This window comes from Lampetra planeri, chromosome 19 (assembly GCF_965212315.1).
Source record: "Lampetra planeri chromosome 19, kcLamPlan1.2.h2, whole genome shotgun sequence".
NCBI lineage: Eukaryota > Metazoa > Chordata > Hyperoartia > Petromyzontiformes > Petromyzontidae > Lampetra > Lampetra planeri.
Window position 1 is genome coordinate 9,702,961 of NC_136125.1, and position 22,034 is coordinate 9,724,994.

A 22,034-nucleotide genomic window follows, 5' to 3' on the forward strand; every position below is an offset into this window, starting at 1 on the left:
TTTTATATTTACATCTAGATCTACAATAATGTGCATTGAGTTTCGGATTTCATACTACTTTGCTTACATAAGTGCATTTTTTTACTCATACGTTTCTTTCACAATCGGCCAAGAAGCTTGACGAATATTAATGATTTCCCATTGTAGTTGTTGGCCTCTGATTGCCACATTAATAAAGGACGCGAAGGAAAGTGTGCTTTATTACCTAGGAACGCGAAGCAAGCACATATTTTGGCATCAGCGAACTTATAACCAGCGTTGCGCAGGTCATTGCAGATTTGAGCACAGATTAAATTGACTCCTGTTCCGAATGGGATTTTTTTGCAAGTGACTCTACTTTCGATCAAGCTCAGTTTTTTGTTAGCTTTTCAATTGCTTTTCATTCTCACTCGCTGTGTATATTGTTATTGTCTCAAAGAACCATTCGTTTTGGCGCACCTTGACCCGTACTGCATGAGTTGCGCTCTATAACGATGATTATGATGATGCCAGTGTATTGTTATCGGTTTTGTTACAATTCACGCACGACTTCAATTGTTTTATTCAGATGGGTATGTCGTATCAAGCCGAAAGTGTACGTTGTACTGGAAAAAATATGCCCCGCATTAAGCATGACAATTGTATTGCATTGGCGCTGATAAAGTACAGCCGAACAAGTCTTACTCCACTGCTGGATGATGACTTCCCCACGGCGTGTCGGCCGTGGGTGGTTGTTTGATCACACTTCACCACGCTGGTCAGTGCGGGTTAGTAACGCTGGGTGGCGAAGCGGGTGGGAGCTACAGAACCAGTGCCATATAACTCGACACTGACCTGAGCCGTGGCCGGGAATTGAACTCAGGATTCTGGGCTCTTGCGCAACGCTCTTGCAAATCCATCGCCATCCCCTTCACCACATTCAGAACCATTTATAACAGCGCAGAGTGAGCTGCCAAACAATGGCGCGTACACGGAGCCACACACACACGCCGAACTGACTTTGTTTGGGTAACACTCTTTCACGCGCAAAGCTATTATCCGAAATGAAATCGTTATCTCAGCGTATCACCAGACATGTTCGATCCACTGCTGGATAAAGGCCTCCTCCTCCTCCCCCCCCCCATGCCGCCACAGCGGCCGGCACATCTCATGCGCTGTAAAACTCCGCGTGAGAACCCTCACACTACCAAACTTATTTCAGTCACCCACGTAGCATCAACCACCACAACTGCTACTCTACACGAACCGCATTTCATCGTTCCATCTCCACGGTGGTAGTTCTTTCTCAGACGCAAAATTGAAAAAAAAAATGTATATATATACTTTGTCAATCTCTACCCATGGTCCTCCTTTCTCATTGCTCACTCTCATACCGGCGATTGAGCCCCCCCCCCGACAACTCGAGACACTTCCATGATCACCACCACGAATAAAAACAACCACTCTACCCGACACGAATGGGCCGAGCCCATTCATTCGTGCGCGCAACTTTGGCCAATGGAAAAAAAAGTTTTGCTCCCCCTTACTCAGCCCAGCCCCAGCAAACTCCCCCCCCCCCTTCAAACCCCCCCACCAGCCACCCTCCCATCCCCTCTCTCTCCCATCCCCTCTCCACCAGCACTCTCCTCACCCCACACCACCACCACTCATGCATATGCACAAACACCCTCGCTAGAAGTCACAGTTTAGCAAGCACACCCCCCTACCCACCCCTTGCTCTGTCTCTCACCTGACCCGTATGTTTTCCCCACCCTACTCTTTGCTCTCCAGTCTCTCCCCCTCCTCGGCAGTTCAGTTACATTAAAGCCAAAGCGTGTGCCGGTGTGTGCGTGTGTGTCTCTCTCTCTCTGTGGTAGTGGTGGTGGTGGTGGCGTTGGTGTTGTGTGCCTAACCGCTCACAACGCAACTTTCATTCTCGTTACCAATTTTTTTTTTCAACCTTCTATTGCTTTCAAACTCCAAACACTGGCACGTCGCTCAAACGGCTTGGGCGAAGAGACGCGGAGACAGACACAGAGAGAGAGAGAGGGCAGCCCACCCCCCTTGCCACGCTCGCCCTGCCGGCACCGTTCGTGGCACGCAGCGTGTGGCGAGCCGGCTACTGCGTGCTGCTGCGTCGCGGCTGAACGGCAGAGTCCCACAAGGAGTCGGCGTCGCAAAGAACCCTGACCGACTCGAGTTGGGATATGCCAGCGCAGAGGCAGCACCTGCTGCTGCTGCTGGTGCCATGTCTGCTCACCCTGTGGACTCTGAGCGGCGTTGGACTCGCGCAGCAGCAACACCACCATCAGCAACAGCACCATCAGCATCATCAGCAGCAGGAGCAGAACTTACACGACCCCGCTTCTTACTTCGGATTGCGCCTCGGCCCTAGCCATGACAGCATCATCGTGGCCAACAACGGCGTCCGCGTTCCCTTCGGACGGGCCGTCCACCTGGACCCCATCAATGACCTGGTGGTGCAGGTGCAGCCGGGAGACCGCTGCTCAATCACTGTCCTCGACAACGACCCCCTCTCTCAACGGCCCGGCGTGCTCAGCCCCAAGAAGTTCAGCTGCGATTTCGGCCCCAACGACGTCAAGTACTCCCACTTCGGCTCGCGCAGCCCGGCCAAGGACCGCGTGCGCCTGCAGCTGAGGTACGACACTCAGACGGACACCATCGTCATCCCCTTCATGATCGAGGTCGAGGTGGTGTTCACCCAGCTCGAGGTCATCACGCGCAACATGCCCCTCAGCGTGGAGAAGCTCATGGGCACGAGCGGCCCCATCGACAAGAAGATCCTCGAGTTCACGTACGACCGCGCCAACGAGGTGTGCAAGTTGACGAGCCTGGCTGGAGCCGGGGGGATGCCCCGGTACGGGAGGCTCACCAACGCGGACCACATCGCCAACGGGCAGATGCTCACCTGCCAGGACTTCATCACAGCCAACATTCGCTACCAGCACACGGCCGCGACGGCATCGCCCAACCGCGACTACATCCCCATGGTGGTGGAGCTCTCTGACAAGGACGGGAACCTACTGAAGCAAGAGTACTTTCAGATCATGGTGCGCATCCGCGAAGGTCTGGAGAACACGCCGCCCAAGCCGAGCTTCATCGCGCTGATGATGATGGAGGTGGACCAGTTCGTCATGACCGCCATCACGCCCGAGATGTTGGCTGCCGAGGACGTGGAGACTGACCCCGATGACCTCATCTTCAACATCACCTCTCCTCTGGGCTACCAGCAAGGTTACATCGTGAGTACAGACGACAGAAACCTTCCCATAACGTCATTTTATCAGCGCGACATTAAAGATTTGAAAATTGCTTACAAGCCCCCAGCTGTTGACTCAAACGTGGAGCGCATTTTCCAGATAGAGTTTGAAGTGATCGACAGCGAGGGCGTTGCGTCGGACCCGTTTGCATTCATGATCGTGGTGAAACCCATGAACACGCTTGCCCCGGTGGTTACTCGGAACACCGGGCAGATGCTCTTCGAAGGCCAATCGAGGCCCCTCTCCAGTGCACAGAACCTAGAAATCAGCGACGAGGACAATTTGGAGAATGTGCGTGTCACCGTCATCGACGGGCTCCGGCACGGGGAGCTGACGGTGCTGGGCGCCCGCCGTAAATTCTTCACACCGGCCGACCTCGACGCCGGCGTGGTGGTTTATCAACACGACGGCAGCGACACGTACAGCGACAATATCATCTTCCGCATGACGGACGGCAAGCACGAGGTGGAGTTTCTCTTCCCCATCACCGTCGCGCCGACCGACGACGAACCGCCCGTCGTCAATGCCAACACCGGGCTGGTCATTTCCAAAAATGAAATCATGCAAATCCCTCCCTTCGTCCTCAGCGCCATTGACATTGACTCAGAGGACTCGACCATCAGGTTCACCGTAGAGGCGCCGTTCTCCTCTATCGGTCAGGTACTGCTTCGGCAATCGGAGAAGCCCGAAGAGTCGTCATCGTGGAAATTCATAGAGAGCGACAACTTATATGAGAAGGTGGTGACCGAGTGGCTGCAGGAGGACATTCTGGAAGGAAAGCTGTTTTATCGCCACGTGGGTCCTCACAGCACCTCGGTAGTGATGGACCAGTTTGTCTTCAGAGTCCAGGATGACAACGATCCTCCCAACCAGTCGGGCGAGCACACTTTTTTAATAAAAGTCCAGCCGATCGACGACATACCTCCTTCACTTTACCCCGGAACCACATTGCAGATGACCGTGCAGGAATTTGAAATTACGCATTTCAAGCGAAAGTTTTTGCGTTACACGGACTTAGACTCGGATGACCGCGATCTGAAGTACACCATTACGAAGCCGCCTGTGGACACAGACGAGAACAACCCAATCAACATTGGCTCCATCGTTCTGACGGAAAATCCTGACGTCGTTGTGTCAGAGTTCACGCAGGCGCAAGTGAACCACCACAAAATCGCTTACAAGCCACCGGACCAGGAGCTCGGCATCACGCCGCACGTTGTGCAGTTCACGTACACGGTTGAAGACACTGCCGGAAACTCTGTCGGAGGGACCTTCACGATCTTCTTGCAACCCGTGGATAATAAGCCCCCCAAGATCACCAACACAGGGTTCACGGTGTTCGAGCGCGGCACGTTTGTTATTACCAATGCAGAACTTGACGCGACGGACACCGATACACAAATCCACGAGATAACGTTCACCCTCACACAGGAGCCTAAGTATGGCGAACTGCAGTACTTTGGCATTGCGATGGCAGTTGACGAATCCTTCATTCTGGATGATATCTCAAATGGACGCGTTGCGTACATTCACAATGGCGACGAGTCAACCAGCGACACCTTCAAACTGGACGTAGCTGATGGTGTGCACGTGGTCACAATCATCATCAAGGTCACCGTGAAGCCGATCGATGACGAAGCCCCCACGATCGTCATCCAAGAAGACACCCTGCGCTCGTCACTGGACGTCCTGGAAAACGGAGCCACGGAAATAACGACAAACCTAATCAAGGGCACGGATCGGGACACAGACGACCTCATGTTAACCTTTATCGTTGAGGAACTTCCAAAGCTCGGTTCGATTCTGGTCAACGGCGCGCCTTCGGAGAGGTTTACCCAGCAGGACATGATCAATGGCGTGGTTGTCTACGCTCACACGAGTGGCGAAATCGGAACTCAGAAACAACACGACGCATTCAACCTCACCATTTCCGACATGTCGGACGAGTGGGTCATCGGAGGCAACAAGATTCAAGGAGTTAGGGTACGCGTTACAATTTTGCCAGTGGATAGTGTTGCCCCATCCGTGACCATTGGGCAACCCTACAGCGTTATTGAGGCGGAGAAAAACTTCATAACACTCAAGAACATCAAGGTGGAAGACGTCGACACGCCGACCGATGACATCCTCTGCACAATCATAGTGCAGCCTACGTCCGGTTACATTGAGAACATCTCACCTGCACCTGGATCAGAGAAATCCCGTGCTGGTACCCCCATAAGCGCGTTCACCATGAAGGATGTCCGCCTCAAGCACATTAATTATGTCCAGAGCATTCACAAGGGGGTTGAGCCACTGGAAGATCGATTTACTTTCCGCTGCTCAGATGGCATCAATTTCTCTCCACGCCATTTTTTCCCAATAACGATTATTCCCGCAAACGATGAAAAGCCAGAACTCTTCATGCGGGAGTTCATTGTCATGGAGGGGATGAGCCTGATTGTGGACACTCCGATCCTCAACGCTGCGGATTCAGATATTCCGCAAGACGAGCTGCACTTTTACATCTCCAAGCTACCAAAGCACGGACAGATAGTCCAGCAGAGAGCCACGGGCACTGCGCCAGTACGGAATTTCACCCTGGAGGAGATCTCGGGCACTTCCAGCATCGTGTACGAGCACGACGACTCGGAAACGAAGCACGACAACTTCACTGTGAGGCTGTCAGATGGGAAGCACAGTGTAGAAAAGACCGTGCTGATCATGGTCATCCAAGTGGACGATGAGACTCCACGCATGGCCATCAACGATGGACTGGAAATCGAAATTGGCGAAACGAAAGTGATCACCAACAAGATGCTGAAAGCTACTGATTTAGATTCGGAAGACAAGACCCTTACTTACATTATCCGCTTTGGGCCCGGTCAGGGACTGCTGCAGAGGCTGAGCCTTGAAGGGGGAGTTTCTGAAAACATAACCCTGGGAATGAATTTCACCCAGGATGAAATCGACAGAGGACTGATCCAGTACGAGCACACTGGCCAGGAAGGGATCCGCGACCTCATTAAGTTCGACGTAACCGATGGCATCAATCCACTGATCGACCGGTACTTCTACGTGTCCATCGGAAGCATCGATATGATTTTCCCGGACATCATCAACAAAGGCGTGTCCCTGAAGGAAGGCGGTAAGGTGACCCTTACCACCAACCTGCTGAGCACGACCGACATCAACAGCCCCGATGAGAACCTGCGCTTCAGCATCACGCGCGCTCCCATTCGCGGCCACATGGAGTGCACAGACAACCCAGGGGTCCCGATCACCTCCTTCACCCAGCTGCAGCTGGCCGGCAATAAGATCTACTACATACACACGTCGGACGACGAGATCAAGATGGACAGCTTCGAGTTCGAGGTGACGGACGGCTACAACCCGGTCTTCCGCACGTTCCGCATCTCCATCAGCGACGTGGACAACAAGAAGCCAGTGCTCACCGTCCACGACCTGCACCTGAACGAGGGCGAGCCGAAGCTCATCACCCCCTTCGAGCTCACGGTCGAGGACCGCGACACGCCGGACCACCGTCTGCGCTTCACCGTCACGCAGGTGCCCGTGCACGGCCAGCTGCTGTACAACGGCAGCCGCCCGGTGACGTCCTTCACCAAGCAGGACCTGAACGAGAACCTCGTCAGCTACAAGCACGACGGCACCGAGACGAGCGAGGACAGCTTCTCGTTCACGGTCACCGACGGCACGCACACCGACTTCTACGTCTTCCCCGACACCGTCTTTGAGACGCGCAAGCCACAGATGATGCACATCCGCATCCTGTCCGTCGACAACGGGGTGCCGCAGATCGTGGTGAACAGGGGGGCGTCCAGCTTGCGCCCGCTGCCCAGCGGCCACCTGGGCTTCATGCTGACCAACAAGGCCCTGAAGGCGGAGGACCGGGACAGCTCTCCGCGGGTGCTCAAGTACGTGGTGGAGGAGCTGCCGGAGCACGGCTTCATCATCAACCTGGGCCTGGGAAATGACAGCGTGTCCAAGTTCACACAAGGTGCGTGCTACATGCTCCTCCGCGTTAGAATCGTTCAGACAATGTCTGAATAATTATGATTTTTTTTATTCAAAGGTCGCGGTGTGGCCCTCCAATTGCCTGCAGAAGGGCTCCCAGTAGTGTGAGATCTAGCACACCCTTATCGAGGGTATCTGGCCTACTCTTCCACACTGGCCAGATGTCTTGGAAGAGTTGGGAGTAACCACAATGATGATGACAAAAAAATAACACGAACTTTATACTGCGTCTAAATACATGAGCATGAACACAACGACCTAAAAAACCCCACCATAAAACACAAATGAATGTCATGAAACGAACCCAAGAGTTGGGCATATTGAGCAGCAGCGGGACAAACCGCGTGCGCCTGGCGTGGCCAAGTAGCACCAGGTGGTCCGTGAGGGTGAGTGGGCGGGTGGTGAACTGTGATGGCTACTTAGGGCTGGGGGCTTTTTAGGTGGGCAGGATGGGGAGACCCAGGAGTGCACATCGTTGTGATAATGAGAGATTCAAGGAATCTACCTCTATATTTTGTCCCAGAATAGGCAATCCATGGGGGTGGTGGGGGGGGGGGGAATGAGGTGAGGCTTTCGTTAGGAGGTGATGAGAAAGAGGCTGTGTGTGGAGTGGCTAGTGAGAGGAGGATTGGGAGATGAGGGGAAGTGGGTAGAGGGGCCAAAGGGAGAGGCAAATTGGATAGTGAGAGTAGGTGGGGGTGGAGATAATGAGAGCAGGGGCTGTAGAGTGGCTGAGGAGAAGGTATGAGTGTTGGGGGGAGATATAGCAGAGAAAGGAAAGTGGGAAAGTCGAGGCACATGTTCAAAAGTATTACTCATACGAACACGAAGCCGAGGAAAATTCACGTGACACAAAGACGGGTCAATTTATTTGGCCAATTGAACGTCGCGCCAAAATACCAACCAATCGAAGCCTTCCCTATCACGGCAATTGAGCTAATTTGCCTCTGCGTCGCAGTATTCCTCTTTGCGAGCTGCATATCTGGGCACGGCGACAACCCTTTTATGAAGGAAAGGTCACGCGGAGGTGACACGGCGGCGGGGGTGCACGGGGAGGGGGGTGATGGCACTTCCCTTAAATATATATATATATTTTTTTAATATCAGAAGCCACTGGCTCGTGCACATCGAGAAACGTGAGACTTTTTTTTTGGGGGGGGTTTGGGGTATTCATAAACGCGTGCGTTTTAATGTAAGGTGGCACTCCTATTACACTGGCACTAATTCCCACCACTGGAACCATTTGCTCATCGACTGAATCCACCAATTTTCGTTTCTGCCAAGCGGCGGTGGAGGCACCAAATTCTGGACGGAGCACAGCACAGCACAGCTGCAGTGCTCGCATGAGCTCTTGTTCAAAACAACCAAAAAATATATATATGTGTGAACGTCTTTCAAATCCAGACATTTCAGGCACGCTTAGAATGTTAAACCACCTTACCCTGTGATAACCAAGAGTTTGAAAGCACAATAATACACCTGCTTGCACAAGGAATCACGCCCTCCGACTAGCGAAGTGGGGGAAAAACTGTACAGGTGTGTGATGCGTCCGACCTGAGTTAAGATTTCGCGACCATAGGTGTCATCGGCGGTGAGTGATATCTGAACCGGCCTTAAGCGTGTCCCCCTTCACCAACTCACACTGACCAGCGTGGTGAAGTATGGTCAAATAATCGCCATGACCGACGCAGCATGGGGATGCCTTCATCGAGCAGTGGATTGACACAGGGCTGTGCGTTCTGTTTTATGTAATTATTTGTGGTTGTTTCGTTCATTGAGGTGCTGACAGGCAAACTACTGCCCAGCAAGAAATGACAGACACTGTTTTTTTGGGGGGGAGTAAAAGTGGCTTATTCTGCACGGTGTACCATTCCAGACGTTTTATTTACATTTTTTGTGACGTGGCCAATTCGTATGTAAAACAAATATTTGAGCTTTTCGTCCAAATATGGTATGACAAGTCTTTTTTTTTTCGGGTCATCTGTGTGGAAGTTGGCTTTAGAAAATTATTAGTATAAGGTCTCATGGCTTTCCATTTGTTTTGGAGTTCACACAGACGTGCTATTTACGTTGCTCACAAACCCAGGAGGGGGTGAAACTATTAACCCCCCCTCCCCCCAGACTCCCGAGGCAATCAATCGCATTGTTGCGATTCAGCGTCCGCGATTCCACTCAAGAATAGATTATTATACTGGTAGGAACCTCCTGGTTACACCAGCCCACAGGGGATTATTGTGTCCGTCTGTCCGTCGTGCATCCAAAGATGGGAGGGGTGGCGCTGGGTGGAGAGGGGAGGGTGGGGAGGGGCTGGGTGGGGAGGGTGGGGAGGCGCTGGGTGGGGAGGGTTGGGAGGGGCTGGGTGGGGAGGGTGGGGCTGGGTGGGGGGTGGGAGGGGTGGGGCTGGGTGGGGAGGGGCTGGTCACCCCGTGGTGCCCTTATAAAACTCGACGTTAAATCTACTCACGCCGGCTTGTGCCCACCCTCACAGTCGGCCATATTTGCGGAATACACCACGCCGCCGTTGACCCTGGCCATTGACCGAGCAACCCAACATTCCTACCAGCTCCTTCTGCAGGAATTTTTTTTTCAACACTGCAGCGAATGACGACGTCTCTAGTGGCTGCAGCTTTCACGCGAACCCACTACTTACACACTTTGAATGCGCACCTGCATTTGTCAGAGGGCCCTATGTCAATCCACTGCTGGATGAGGGCCTCCCGACGCCGTGCGGGGAAATTTTGACCCTACTTCACCACATTTGTGAGTGAGGGCTGGTAAAGGTGGGCTAGCAAATACTTTGGGGCACAGTACAGTATAATAATTGAGTTCGCTGTGCTTGTCCCCTGCTGATAAAATTGTCCTGTAGCAGCTGACAAACCGTGTTCTTTACACCGTTGTCACCCATCGAAGCACCATCCAGGCTCAAGCTTGCTTAGCTTTTAGAGATCTGGACACATTTTTTGGTATTTCGGTTGGACGTAACTTCGACATTTAATTGACGACTCATCGTATTGGTGTCCCTCCTGTCAAGCCGCCTCATCATGCTGCAGCTCAATGGAGGTCGCAAAAGTTTAAGAACAGTTGCTGGAATGCAAGTTGTAACGCACTTCATATTTCGCGGACGTTAATGACGGTGTCAGAGGAGCCGCATCGAGCTCAGTGTCGTGGGCAAACGCGGTGGTGGTGGTGATGGGCGAGGGCCTTATTTAAGGACCGTGTAGCACGTCAGGCAATAAAGTAGGGATTAATGCAGTGTTTAATAAGCAACGTTGAGCGATGCTTATAGGTTAGATTGTTAGAGCTGATGGCTTTAAATGTGTCTTTAACAGCTTTTCTGTGTTTAGCTTGTCGTCTCCTGCCCGCACCTCCGATTGGCTATGTACGGTGCCAATGAAGTTCCACGTACACTCATGATAAAGTTTTTTGAGTTTAGATTGCGTAAGTATAAACATGTTGTAACCCTCCACCACCCGATACAGCAAATTAAAAAGGGATTTGTCACGTAAACAAAACGCCAATTAGTAACTACTTCAGCCCACCGGTGTGTTGGAGAGTAATGCCACAATATTTACCATTTGAGTAGTACGACGTTTCGCTGGTTATTACATCAATCAGCATCATCGGGCGATTTGCCAGAATAGTGAAGCCATCCACCTGCTTCCGGTCTTCAATAGAGCAGCAGCACGAGGTCACGTCACTGAATCCATCAGGTGCAGAGATCAGAGGCAGTATTGTAATTATATAATAGATTAGTAATGAGTTAATTAGTATGTGTTTCCTCGAAAAGGAATTGTAATTGTAAGACGCTTTACTTACATTCCTCGCTTTCTCCCATGTAGTATGTATGAGTGTGTGGCAGTCATGCCAAGTCTGAAAACGATTGTCGTTCCAATTAATACACACGGGAATGCCTCACTGAGTCTCACGACTGGTTTGAAGGAGAGTCCTGCATTGAGAGCTTTTGGTCAAATTCATGAATGAGTGTTTGGCTTCACCGTGGTAGCACGGTGGGCTATGTACGGTGCGAAAGAAGTCCACGATGTATAAATAGACATCGGTAGGAGACCTCGGGTAACCGGACCGATCCTCCCATGCACATGAGACTCAGCGCTGCCATCTCCTGGCAGCTTCACGCCCGCACGCCCTACAACACCTGGCGAGAGAGCTGGCGGGCACGCATCTCGACACCTGGCCAGGTCACACACCTTGCGAAGCTCCTGAAATCTGACGAGTTCGGGTCGATTTGGAGAAAGTTGGCCGTAGACTATATGAAGGGCCACACGTTCAGCAAGAGCCAGTCAAAATGCGCGTTGCTCAATGTCACCACGTTGCACAATCACTCCACTGCTGGATGAGGGCTTGCTTAATGCCATGCACGTGGTGGGGATTATTTGATCATACTTCACCACGCCGATCAGTGTGGGTTGTGTGAAAGCGAGGAAGAGCATTTACGTGGTGGAGGGTTTGTCGGAGGGGGGGGGGGGAGGACATAATCGTACAGTCCAACAATGGATGTTCGCTGCGCTGCCCTCTGCTGCCCACCACGTTTCCCTGCAGCCTATAACACCTTGTTGCGCCTTGCGGGGGCCACTACATTCCAGAAACCACTGTACCGCCGCATGCAAGGCACCATTGCTTCTGAGATCCGAGGAGATTGGTCGCATTCCGGGTGAAGTATTAGTCGTCGTTGGGTCAAATCGGCACCGCGGGACACGTGGACAGCAGAGCAGAGTGACTCCGCTACAGGCGAACCACAGCTGGTCCCTCAAACAAAACCATGGGGGGCTGATTAACACACCGCCTTTCGCTGATGCTGATGATGATGAACACGGAGTTTGCGAATGCAGGCTGGGCCTGTTGTTATTGTTGCTGCTGTGAATCCTCCTTTTGGTTCCATTTGCCTCTTGTCGGCTGTGTCGTGGGGGGGGGGATAACAAATACCTGAAGACGGAAGCTTGTGTTGCCTCCGAAACGTCGTGATTTTTATTTTATTTTACTTTTATTAATTTTTATTTTTTTTACCTACTTGACTGTACCGAAAAACCTAAGAATATGAATCCTTGCAGTCACGAAAGCTTCAAATCTAGAAAAAATAAACCCCACTCCCAGAGAGAGGCAATAGAATTTGCAGTGCACATGTCTGTACTTGCGGCACTTTCTGCTTGGCTATACGAAGTTGCGTGTGTGTGTTTTTTCCTCCCTTACATACCTGGGATGCTTGGAGAGCAGTAGAAAAAAAAAATCCCTTGTTTATAATCTGTGGTGAGCGGAGGGGGTTTTTTTTTCTTCTGTAATCTCGATGTTAGAATGTACACCTTTTTCACCCTTTTGCGTACCCCGGTCAAAGGAGTATTATATTTTTGGTTGACTGGTCTCAGATTAATATTCGGCGTGTTTTGGAAACACGGATAAATGCCTCGCAAAATTATTTACCGCTGTTGTGTTTATATGCGCGGATGAAAAGAAAACGAGTTAAGTCGGGTTGAAATACTGGTTAGTACTCTAACCGCAATTGATGTATTAAGTCTACAATTAGGGTTTCTGGGTTAGATCGCATAAATATGAAAGTGTCGTTAAACCCGCCACCACCCGGACACAGGCAATTAGTAAGGCTTGTCAAGTAAACAAAACATCTTCTTGGTTCTTTCGGTAAAGTCACGTAGAAGGGAAATAATAAAATAATACATATAAAACATTATGTTAATAAAACATTATGTTTTATTTTTATTAAATAAAGCATAATGTTAATAAAAAATTATGTTTTATTTTTATTATTTTATTATTTCCTTTCTTACGTGACTTTACCGAAAGAACCAAGAAGATGAATCCCTGCAGTCACGAAAGCTTTAAATCGAAGATTAAACAAAACATGCTGTTTAGTTACTAGTTCAGCACACCGGTGTGTTGGAGAGCAAACCCACAACATTTACAATGATAAATTAAGTACTAAATATTGTAATGTAAAACATCCACTTATGGAAATCAATTGAGCAGTGTATTACCACTTTCTGAAAAAAAGAAAATATTAACGTGAACTGTTTAAATACATTTCATTACTGCTCATAATCCCACAAATGTTACAGAAGGGTATATATAGATATTTTTTAATTTTTTTAATATTTAATGGAACTGTTCAAACACACATCGTAGGTCCTTTCACACGAAACTAAAAGTCTCGAGTCTTGCTGAACTTTTCCTGGGTAAACAAAGAGTCATTATACTATATGCCGTAGTAAAGTGTGATTATATTTAATGTACAAACACACACACACACTTGTGTACGCGTGCATGCGCGCCTGTCCATGTTTAGGGGGTTGGGTGACATCCAAGGTCAGGGACCTCCCTATTGATAGAAGAAAGCATTGGCATGTCCCAGGAATTTCCGAAGCCCGTATTGAAAGGAGAGAAGGACAAATAAAAAAAACAGCGGGTACTGCTAAGGAGCCATCCATTGAGTACGTACTCAAAATTCTGTCAAAACCTTCCTGTCCCCCTCCCTGTACGCACGCGGACTTTTTAGACCCCCCGCCCCAACCTGCGTACGTACGCCTGACGCACCCCCCCCCCCCCCGAATCCTATAGAACGGCCGATATTTAATCCACGCAGAAACGATCAAGGATTAACAATATTAACGCAAACAGATAGCCCACCACTGGCTACATTAAAGAATTAAGTTGGTGTACCTTGGCCACTTATTTTTCTGAGCTGCGTGATAGCTGCAGTCAGGGGCACGGTGACATACAAGTGACACCTCTCCCACAGTCCCACTTCTCCCGGCAGTACTTGTTGTCTGTGGCTCATATGAAGGCCAATGTCGACAAATTATTATCGAGGCTTCACGCCCCCCCCCCCCCGTTTTCAATGCGTACGTACATTGTCAGTAGACCCCCCATACGCAAGCGTACGCATTTGGGTTAACCCCCCCTCCCCCCTCCATGCGTACGTACTAAATGGATGGCTCCTAAAGCGGCCTCCCTCCACTGCTATGGCCCTCACAACTTCCCCCAGCCCCCCCCCCTCTCTCACGCCCTGATCATCTAAGCGGATATTCTTTTAAGATCCCCTGCACAGAATTCCCGCTTGAGTCGTCGGATTACGGGTAAAATCTGAAAACTATTTTTTTTAGCTCTTTTTCAGAAGCGACCTGGCCACAAATGATAGCGAAACGAAGTGGCTTATCGCTTGGAAATGTATAGCAGCCAAACACTTCGAACGCATGTTTCTGAATGTGAAGGGGAAAAAACCGGATGACCTGGAGAAAAATCCACGCGACTACGGGAAGAAAACGCGAACTTCAAATATACAATCTAGATTTGAAGTTTTCGTGACAGCAGGGATCCATACTCTTTGGTTCTTTCGGTAAAGTCACGTAGGTATAAAATTAAATAAATTAAATCACGACGTTTCGATTGCAACACAAGCAATCATCATCAGGTGGGAAAACCACAGCAAGAACATTTTTCAAATATGCAGCCGTCAGTCAGGTTTGGGATCGAACCCACGAACTCCTGCATACCAGGCAAAGGCGATAACATCTCGCCACCGCGAGGCCCAAAATTGAGTGCGGGAGGGCCGTGATTGTGCACCTCTAGCCCGTCTCGTCATAGGAGCTCTTGCTAACTGATGTAGGTCGTAAGGGGCAGTTGTGTTTTGGTGACGCGACACGTAAGGCTGCTGGTATTTACCTGCGGGGCAATGTGGAAAGCCAGTGGAGTGAGCTCTCTACGGGGTGCGGCATTGAGTGGAAAGTCTCTAAGCCACAGATACACACACACACTCACATAGGTCCAAGAGTCGATTATATAACAGCACTTTATAACCATAAAATCTGCGAACGCAATCCACGAAATGGCACTCGTAAACTTCGCCATGGGGTATAATTATAATTCCTGGCTATTTCAGTCGGCAAAGTGAGAGCATTCGCATCGATACCGAATATTTATTGGGCTATTTCAAATTAGTTATAATGTGCCGATGGGAAAACCATTTTTTATTGATGTGATCATATGCACTATAAGCCTTGCACGCAAGCAATACAGACGTGCATTCATAAATGCGTGTAATCTTGCATAGCATAGATTTGAATAAAAAAAAAGTGCATTCTTTGCACATGTATGATTGACATAATAGATTTATTGAGATGCTAGCCAGGAGGATGGATGGCAGATAGGGGTTGAGAGTGCTCTGGGGATGGCCCTCGGTGGCTGCGTGTGGTATGCTGAGAGCCCGCCGCAAGTGGGATGTCTTGGGACCATTCGATTAGCGCAACGAGGACCCTTCACTTGTTAGTGCTTGGAAGGGCCAATCGTAAGTGATGCATGCGGCCAGACCCCGTAGCTTCACCGGCGTGACACCCGGCTAATAACACTGCGCAGGTAGTTCTTTGTTTTTGGTGTAAATATGAAGCAATTACTTAGATGGAAATCTCTGACTGACATAAGCAATGTGCTTCATTTTTCGTGCGTGTGCTCCGCATGCCGATGGATATCACTTACATCTTGACGCCTGTGTCGGGTCGCGGTGAGCCCGCTGCGCTACCAACCGAGTTTGATTGCCGCTCACGGCCAACCACCAGTGACGATTGTGTGAACCGGTCCTGGGCCTCCCTTGAGTCGACTCAGCCCTCAATGAATACCTGGTGTGGTGTGTAAAATTCGCCACTGGGGAGACAAAGGCGGCCGGACGTGGTGTTGGCCACCCACCCCCGTGGCGGCCTTCATAAGTGCTCGCTAACAGCACTTGCCCCAACAATCTGTTAAGGTTATACGGGGCATCTTTGTCCTTGTTATGGGTGGAGAGGTGGTGGAGTGGTTGGCGCATTGCGTTCCGAAGCTGGCGACCTAAGTTCGATTCCTATTCGCTGCTGAAGTCGGTGATGGATATGCTCACCGGTCCTGGGCCTCCCCTATGTCTACTCGGCCTTGAATGCGTATCTGGTGAAGTGTGTGAACAGCACCAGAGAGATAAAGGTGACCAGGTGTGTTTCGGGCCAAACAACTCCCTTGCCCACCATGTCGGACTGAATAGGCGTTCACTAATGGCACTTGCCCCAGTAATAGTGTGTGTGGGCTACATAGGGAATATCTTTTTGTATGTCTTAGGTACACCTGATGTTGTGCTCTTTTGAGTGCAGTTAAAACAAAACAGGTCAAGAGGTAATCGTGGCCAATGGATTTCACCAGATTGATGAGGCTAAATGCACAACTGTGTCAAATGGTGCTGTAATGCAGTATGAAGTTAATTTACAATAAAATTAACAGTTAATCAATCGGTGACAACTAATCAATCGATGATGAACTACTGAATGTTTAAATAATTGCACATAAATTGAGCATGTATTGGAGTTGCGCGACTGACTGTGCAGTATGCGTGACCTGGACGTCATTAGCTGGGAATTTTAATAACTCGTGCAACCTATTGGCTGAGACTTGCTCTAACAAACCAGGGAACACTGCCAATAGTTGCAGGAAAGAATTTGCTTAAGGGACAGAAATTATAAGACATTTTGAGGCAGTAATTTGCGGGAAATTAGATAAGATTCAGGCTTAAATCTTGACGAATTAAGACTGAAGCTTAAACCTCATTATTTCGGAGAGAAAAAAAATATATAATCGGAAGATTAAATTTGTGCCTGTGCATGTTGCTTAGAATATTTCACACGAGCCGTCTTTGTGAACAGGGCCTTTGACCAAATAACGCGGACGTCACCTGACACTATTAGATCTCAGAGGCTAAAGCAGCTTTGAGCCTGTATATATTATTCTGCACCTACGATTAGCACGCTCGGCTACGTACGGTGAGAAAGAAGTTCAATATACATACGTACATTTTGTCTGGTGACCACCACAATCGGCTTTGTGTGTAAGTCATGCGCAGTGCAGCAAAATCCATTGTTAGTTTAACACGTCGGCTTTTGCGACCAATGTTATCCATAATAGAGGTGTTTTGGGGTTATATCGCATTAACATAAACGTGTCGTTACCCCCCTCACCACCCGACACAGTCAATTAGGAAGGTTTGTCACGTAAACAAAACGTCGCAACTCGTCACTAGTTCAGCACGCCGGTGTGTTGGAGAGTAAAACCCCAGAATATTTACGATTCGAGTACACTCTCGTTTTGCACATCCGTTGTCGATTCGCGCGGTGCCCTCCACGTGACCACACCTTCATCGCCTCACCTTCATCGATATGCACTGACCAGCGCAGCAAAGTAGATGTCGATTATCCTCTTCGTGGGCCTGCAAAGTTTGTGGAAGGGGCGAGGCAGGCAGGCGGGGTGGGAAGGTGTCATCCAGCAGTTGATTGACAAAACCTGGCCGTGCACGTGAACAAGGTACGGAGAGGCGGGCACGCTGCCCTTCTATTCACGCTGACGGCGGTTGTGCAGTTTCAATGCGGGTTTTTTTTTGTTTGTTAACAACCTATTACGCGAAGTTTGTCACACCGAAAAACACCGTGCAGATTTGTAAAGGAAATAGCCGAGAAACAGTTATTTTTGTCGCGCCTAAAAAACAACAACCTACGTACATTACTGAAAGGATGGTACTCTGTTACAAAGATTAGGGAATGTATGTATAGTTGAGGATTATGGAGATCTGCATAATCATTTGCCTTCATTGGTACTCTGAAATTTGATGTAACTTTTGCAACCAGTAAACAGGGAATTGCAACTTCATGGGAGGTCATGGCTAATACGCTGGACTTGCGATCCAGAGGTCACCGACTCAATCACGTGGGACGACAGTTGAATCAATCATTGAGTAAGTCTCTTAGATCCTCCCGTTGCTGTCCACCGAGCAGAATGAACGGGTACACCAGTTGACGGACAGGTTGCGCGTGGCAGGATGAAGTGTGGGTACTCCAACCCCTTCCTAGAGCAGGGGTCGGAAAACTTGCAGCTTCTCGTATTCACCACAATGCATTGCGTCTCTTGAAATATCGAGTTAAATTTGTGTTACCGAATTTGCTAAAATAATGGCTCTGCTTGTTATTCGGGTTGCCCAACCCTGTCATAGATGTATGTCCAATGTAGAAGAGTAGGCCAAACTCCCTCTGGAGGGGCTCTCTAGAGCTCGCTCGAGCCCCTATTGTCGGTAGTGGCGTGAGCAAATCAGTTGCAGGGCCGCACCTTTACCCTTTAGAACTTCAGAAATGTTCTTGGTTGACTGCGGCACACACCTCCTGGGTTACAGACCAAGAGGGAGATCGAGATAAGGGGGGGGGAGGCAGGAAGTTGCAAGAAAAAAAGTAGAAAGAACAATAAAGTGAGAGAAAGCCTCTGTGTCCACAGACATGAAAAGACGGGTCTTATTCCAGCAATGCCACTCTCACACGCCCTCCTCCTCCCTCGAGCAATAGACCCTTATCTCATCTTGGCTATGCTCCTTTTGGGGTGCGACTGTGTTATCACTGTGCCTTTTGGGTGTTTATTTGAGGTTTCTGTAAAGAGTAGAAGTGGACCTGATGGGAGGGGGGGGGGTAGGGGGGGATCGGAGAGTCCTTAAGTCGTTTGGTCCCCCCCCCCGCTCCCATTGTTGTGATGTTTGTATTTTATTTGGCCCAGCGAGACATTATTTATCTTATATATTCACTTGTTTTTAAATGCCCCTTTTGTTGAATACGTAATCCACTTTTGAAACACAAACACATTGACTGACTATTGGCTGGCCAAAGTCAGCAGCAATGGCTCAAAACTCAACAGGGCATGGTCTACCATTGTCACTTAGACACCTTTAACAAATGTTACCGTTCGGTTTCATTCCTCTACACCCAATACGCAAAAGATAACGGGCTCCCTGTGTTTATTTGCCTCGACTCGCCTTGCTTCTGGCAGGTTATTCGGACGCGTGACGTTTGGAGTGCAATATTGGCTTGGCAGTAACAATTGCATGTGATGTGCACGCATTTGCAGGTGATGTCGATGACATGAACATCTGCTATGTCCTGCGGGAAGGTGACAACGCGACGAGTGACATTTTCTACTTCTCCGTGGAAGACAATGGTAAGCGTGGGGGGCGGGGATAATAATTACCCCATAAACTTTGTTTTTACGGTAAACGCCCCACAAGATTGCACCTCTTTCGCAAACAATTGAACCGACAGCTGTCACAGCCCCAGATATAAACTCGCCTGTTCATTTGAACTTCGGAAGCCTTAATGAAAGAAAAAAATGTCACTGTCACTGACGGTCAAGATGTTCGTTGTGCAGTAGTCGCTTAGCACCGTGCTGTGCTCGTTATGTGCAATGCACGTGTTGATGGGCTCTGTCTTTGGTTTCCATTGGTGCCGCACTCACGCACGAGAGACAACCCCCTTGTAAAGTAGCCAACTAGCTAAAGGGGATCGTCAAATGAACTCAAACTCACGGGATACATCTGAATGTTTCTGCCAACTGGCCGTCTTTCGGAGATGTCGTCGTGCCCACGCAAAATTGTGGAAGGGAGTGTTTAATCCCAACGCGGTTTTCATGGGCCTGATATCTCTGTCCACGTTTTTCGGAATTAAGAGAGCTACATTGCCATGAACGAAACGTAGAACTCGATCCCACCTTAAGAACAACAGTCCTGCAGTTTGCTTGCAATATCATTGTTTGGCGCGGAACAATTCATTGTTCTTCCAAATTCAGACAGTGAATGCTGCAAGTATGAATGCATTATTTTTGATGGATACTCCAGTGATGCATGCATTTAAAAAAAGAATGAATGCCTCGTGGTCAGAATAAAAGAGAGGCATCGCGAACACGACAATCATTTAGATTGACTGTACATAGTACAGACGCTGCAAATGAGATGGCTCAAACGATAAGGACAGTACTGACCCGACACGATGTGGATTAAACAAAGACTATAGGCAGTGGCAAATTACACAGCACAGACTAGAATCAATGCTCGCCTAATAACCGTGAGTTTAAATGGGCCACGTGTAAGGGGTGGTGAAATTACTTGTTTAGTAAGAGTGGTTACATTCGCAGGTGAATTCGCCACTTGCTGTACATGCAGCAGCGCCGTGGGTAGGCAGAGCAAACCAACGCAAGGCCCCCAGCAGCTGTAGCAGCAACTCTGCCGTTGAATCCAGAGTAGGCAACTTTTATTTGACAAGGCATGAACAACAACTATCTGGATGATCCCACCAGAAAGAGCCAAGGGGATAGGATGTTGAGTGTGTCTGGTGGATCAGTTACAAGGTTTCTATCTGTCTTGGTTTTCCCAAGATTGTCTTCTTTTTGTGATTGGCAAAAGCTGACTAGTTTAATTTGGTGTATGTAATGGGTTTACGTGATCCCCTCCAGCCACCTTAGAACGATATAATCACCACATTGTTAAGCAAGCGAATATCATCTATTTGTGAATCGAATCGCAACCCTGAGTCGTCATAATTGATTGCATTGTAAAGGGATGGATATTTCCAATCTTTACTTTCAACACTAACAATTGAGATTTGACTATCTTGTGTGCCTTGGGTTGGCACCTGTCGAGATTTTACCCAGACAGTCCGGGATTTGGTATCTGTGTGCTGCTGGCATGAATTGATTCGTACCAAGATCTGGTATCAGTATTGTTTTGATAACCTTTAGGCTAGATTTGAAGCTTTCGTGACTGCAAGGAATCATCTTCTTAGGTTTTTTCGGTAAAGTCACGTAGAAAGTAAAATAAAATAAAAACAAAAATCACGACGTTTCGGAGGCAACACAAGTCTCCGTCATCAGGTGGGACCGTCACAGCCAGATTAGCTGTATCAAGTGAGGCAATGATTCAAGATGTAATCCCTTAAAAGCGAGTTGAGGGGGGAGGGGAGAGGGAGGGGGGAGCTCATCAGACTATGGTAGCCAATGAAAGGAACGTATCGGGAGGGAGGGGGGGCGAGGCCAAAAGGGTGGGCGATGGACGTGGAAGCGCTTGTGCGCAAGCGGCCAATTACTGCACACGCCAACACAATGGAGCGATTGTGCGCAAGCGGCCAGCCACTGCACCCGCCAACACAATGGGCAGAGAGGAGGAGGGGAGGTCTAATACACATGATAGACAAAAGAACGAAAATGATGATGGGTACAAACTTAGGGGGAGCTCATCAGACTATGGTAGCCAATGAATGGAACGTATCGGGAGGGAGGGGGGGGGGCGGGGGGGGGGCGAGGCCAAAAGGGTGGGCGACGGACGTGGAAGCGCTTGTGCGCAAGCGGCCAATTACTGCACACGCCAACACAATGGAGAGAGAGGGGGAGCGGGGGTCTGATACACATGATAGACAAAAGAAAGAAAATGCCCATGTTTATACCAATGCTGGCTGAACAATGAAGAGAGTACTGTTAAAATAACTGGGGATGTTAACACTCGGTAAAGTACAGTAAAATAGTGCCTGTCAGATAAGATGGTCCAAAAAATTTGTGATTAAGTCTTTTTTGCGTGGTTGATAACATCTTTCCAATGATTACTAAGTTTGTACCCATCATCACGGTTGAAATTATGTCTGTGTTTGTATATTTGTATGGCTTCGTGTACAAACCTTTGATGGTAGCCGGGAGGTTTGCAGAGAACCTTGGTCTCGGAAAAGACAATTTCATGAGAGCCCACCGAGTTGTAGCAATGATCGGCCACGGCAGAAGAATCAGTTCTGCCGTGTTTCAGATCGAGCACAAGTCAGATCTGAAACACGGCAGAACTGATTCTTCTGCCGTGGCCGATCATTGCTACAACTCGGCGGGCTCTCATGAAATTGTCTTTTCCGAGACCAAGGTTCTCTGCAAACCTCCCGGCTACCATCAAAGGTTTGTACACGAAGC

General features: G+C 49.2%; 1 protein-coding gene across 1 annotated transcript in view; it reads left to right on the top strand.

Moving 5' to 3' along the window:
• Positions 1-1,592: 1,592 nt before the first annotated feature.
• Positions 1,593-22,034, top strand: part of LOC144724085 (FRAS1-related extracellular matrix protein 2-like) — a 130,337-nt gene continuing 109,895 nt past the window's right edge. The window contains exons 1-2 of the mRNA XM_078602951.1: positions 1,593-7,236; positions 19,167-19,256. Of these exons, the coding sequence (XP_078459077.1) occupies positions 2,166-7,236; positions 19,167-19,256 (5,161 nt within the window). The 5' untranslated portion in view covers positions 1,593-2,165. The remainder of the gene's footprint in view (positions 7,237-19,166; positions 19,257-22,034) is intronic.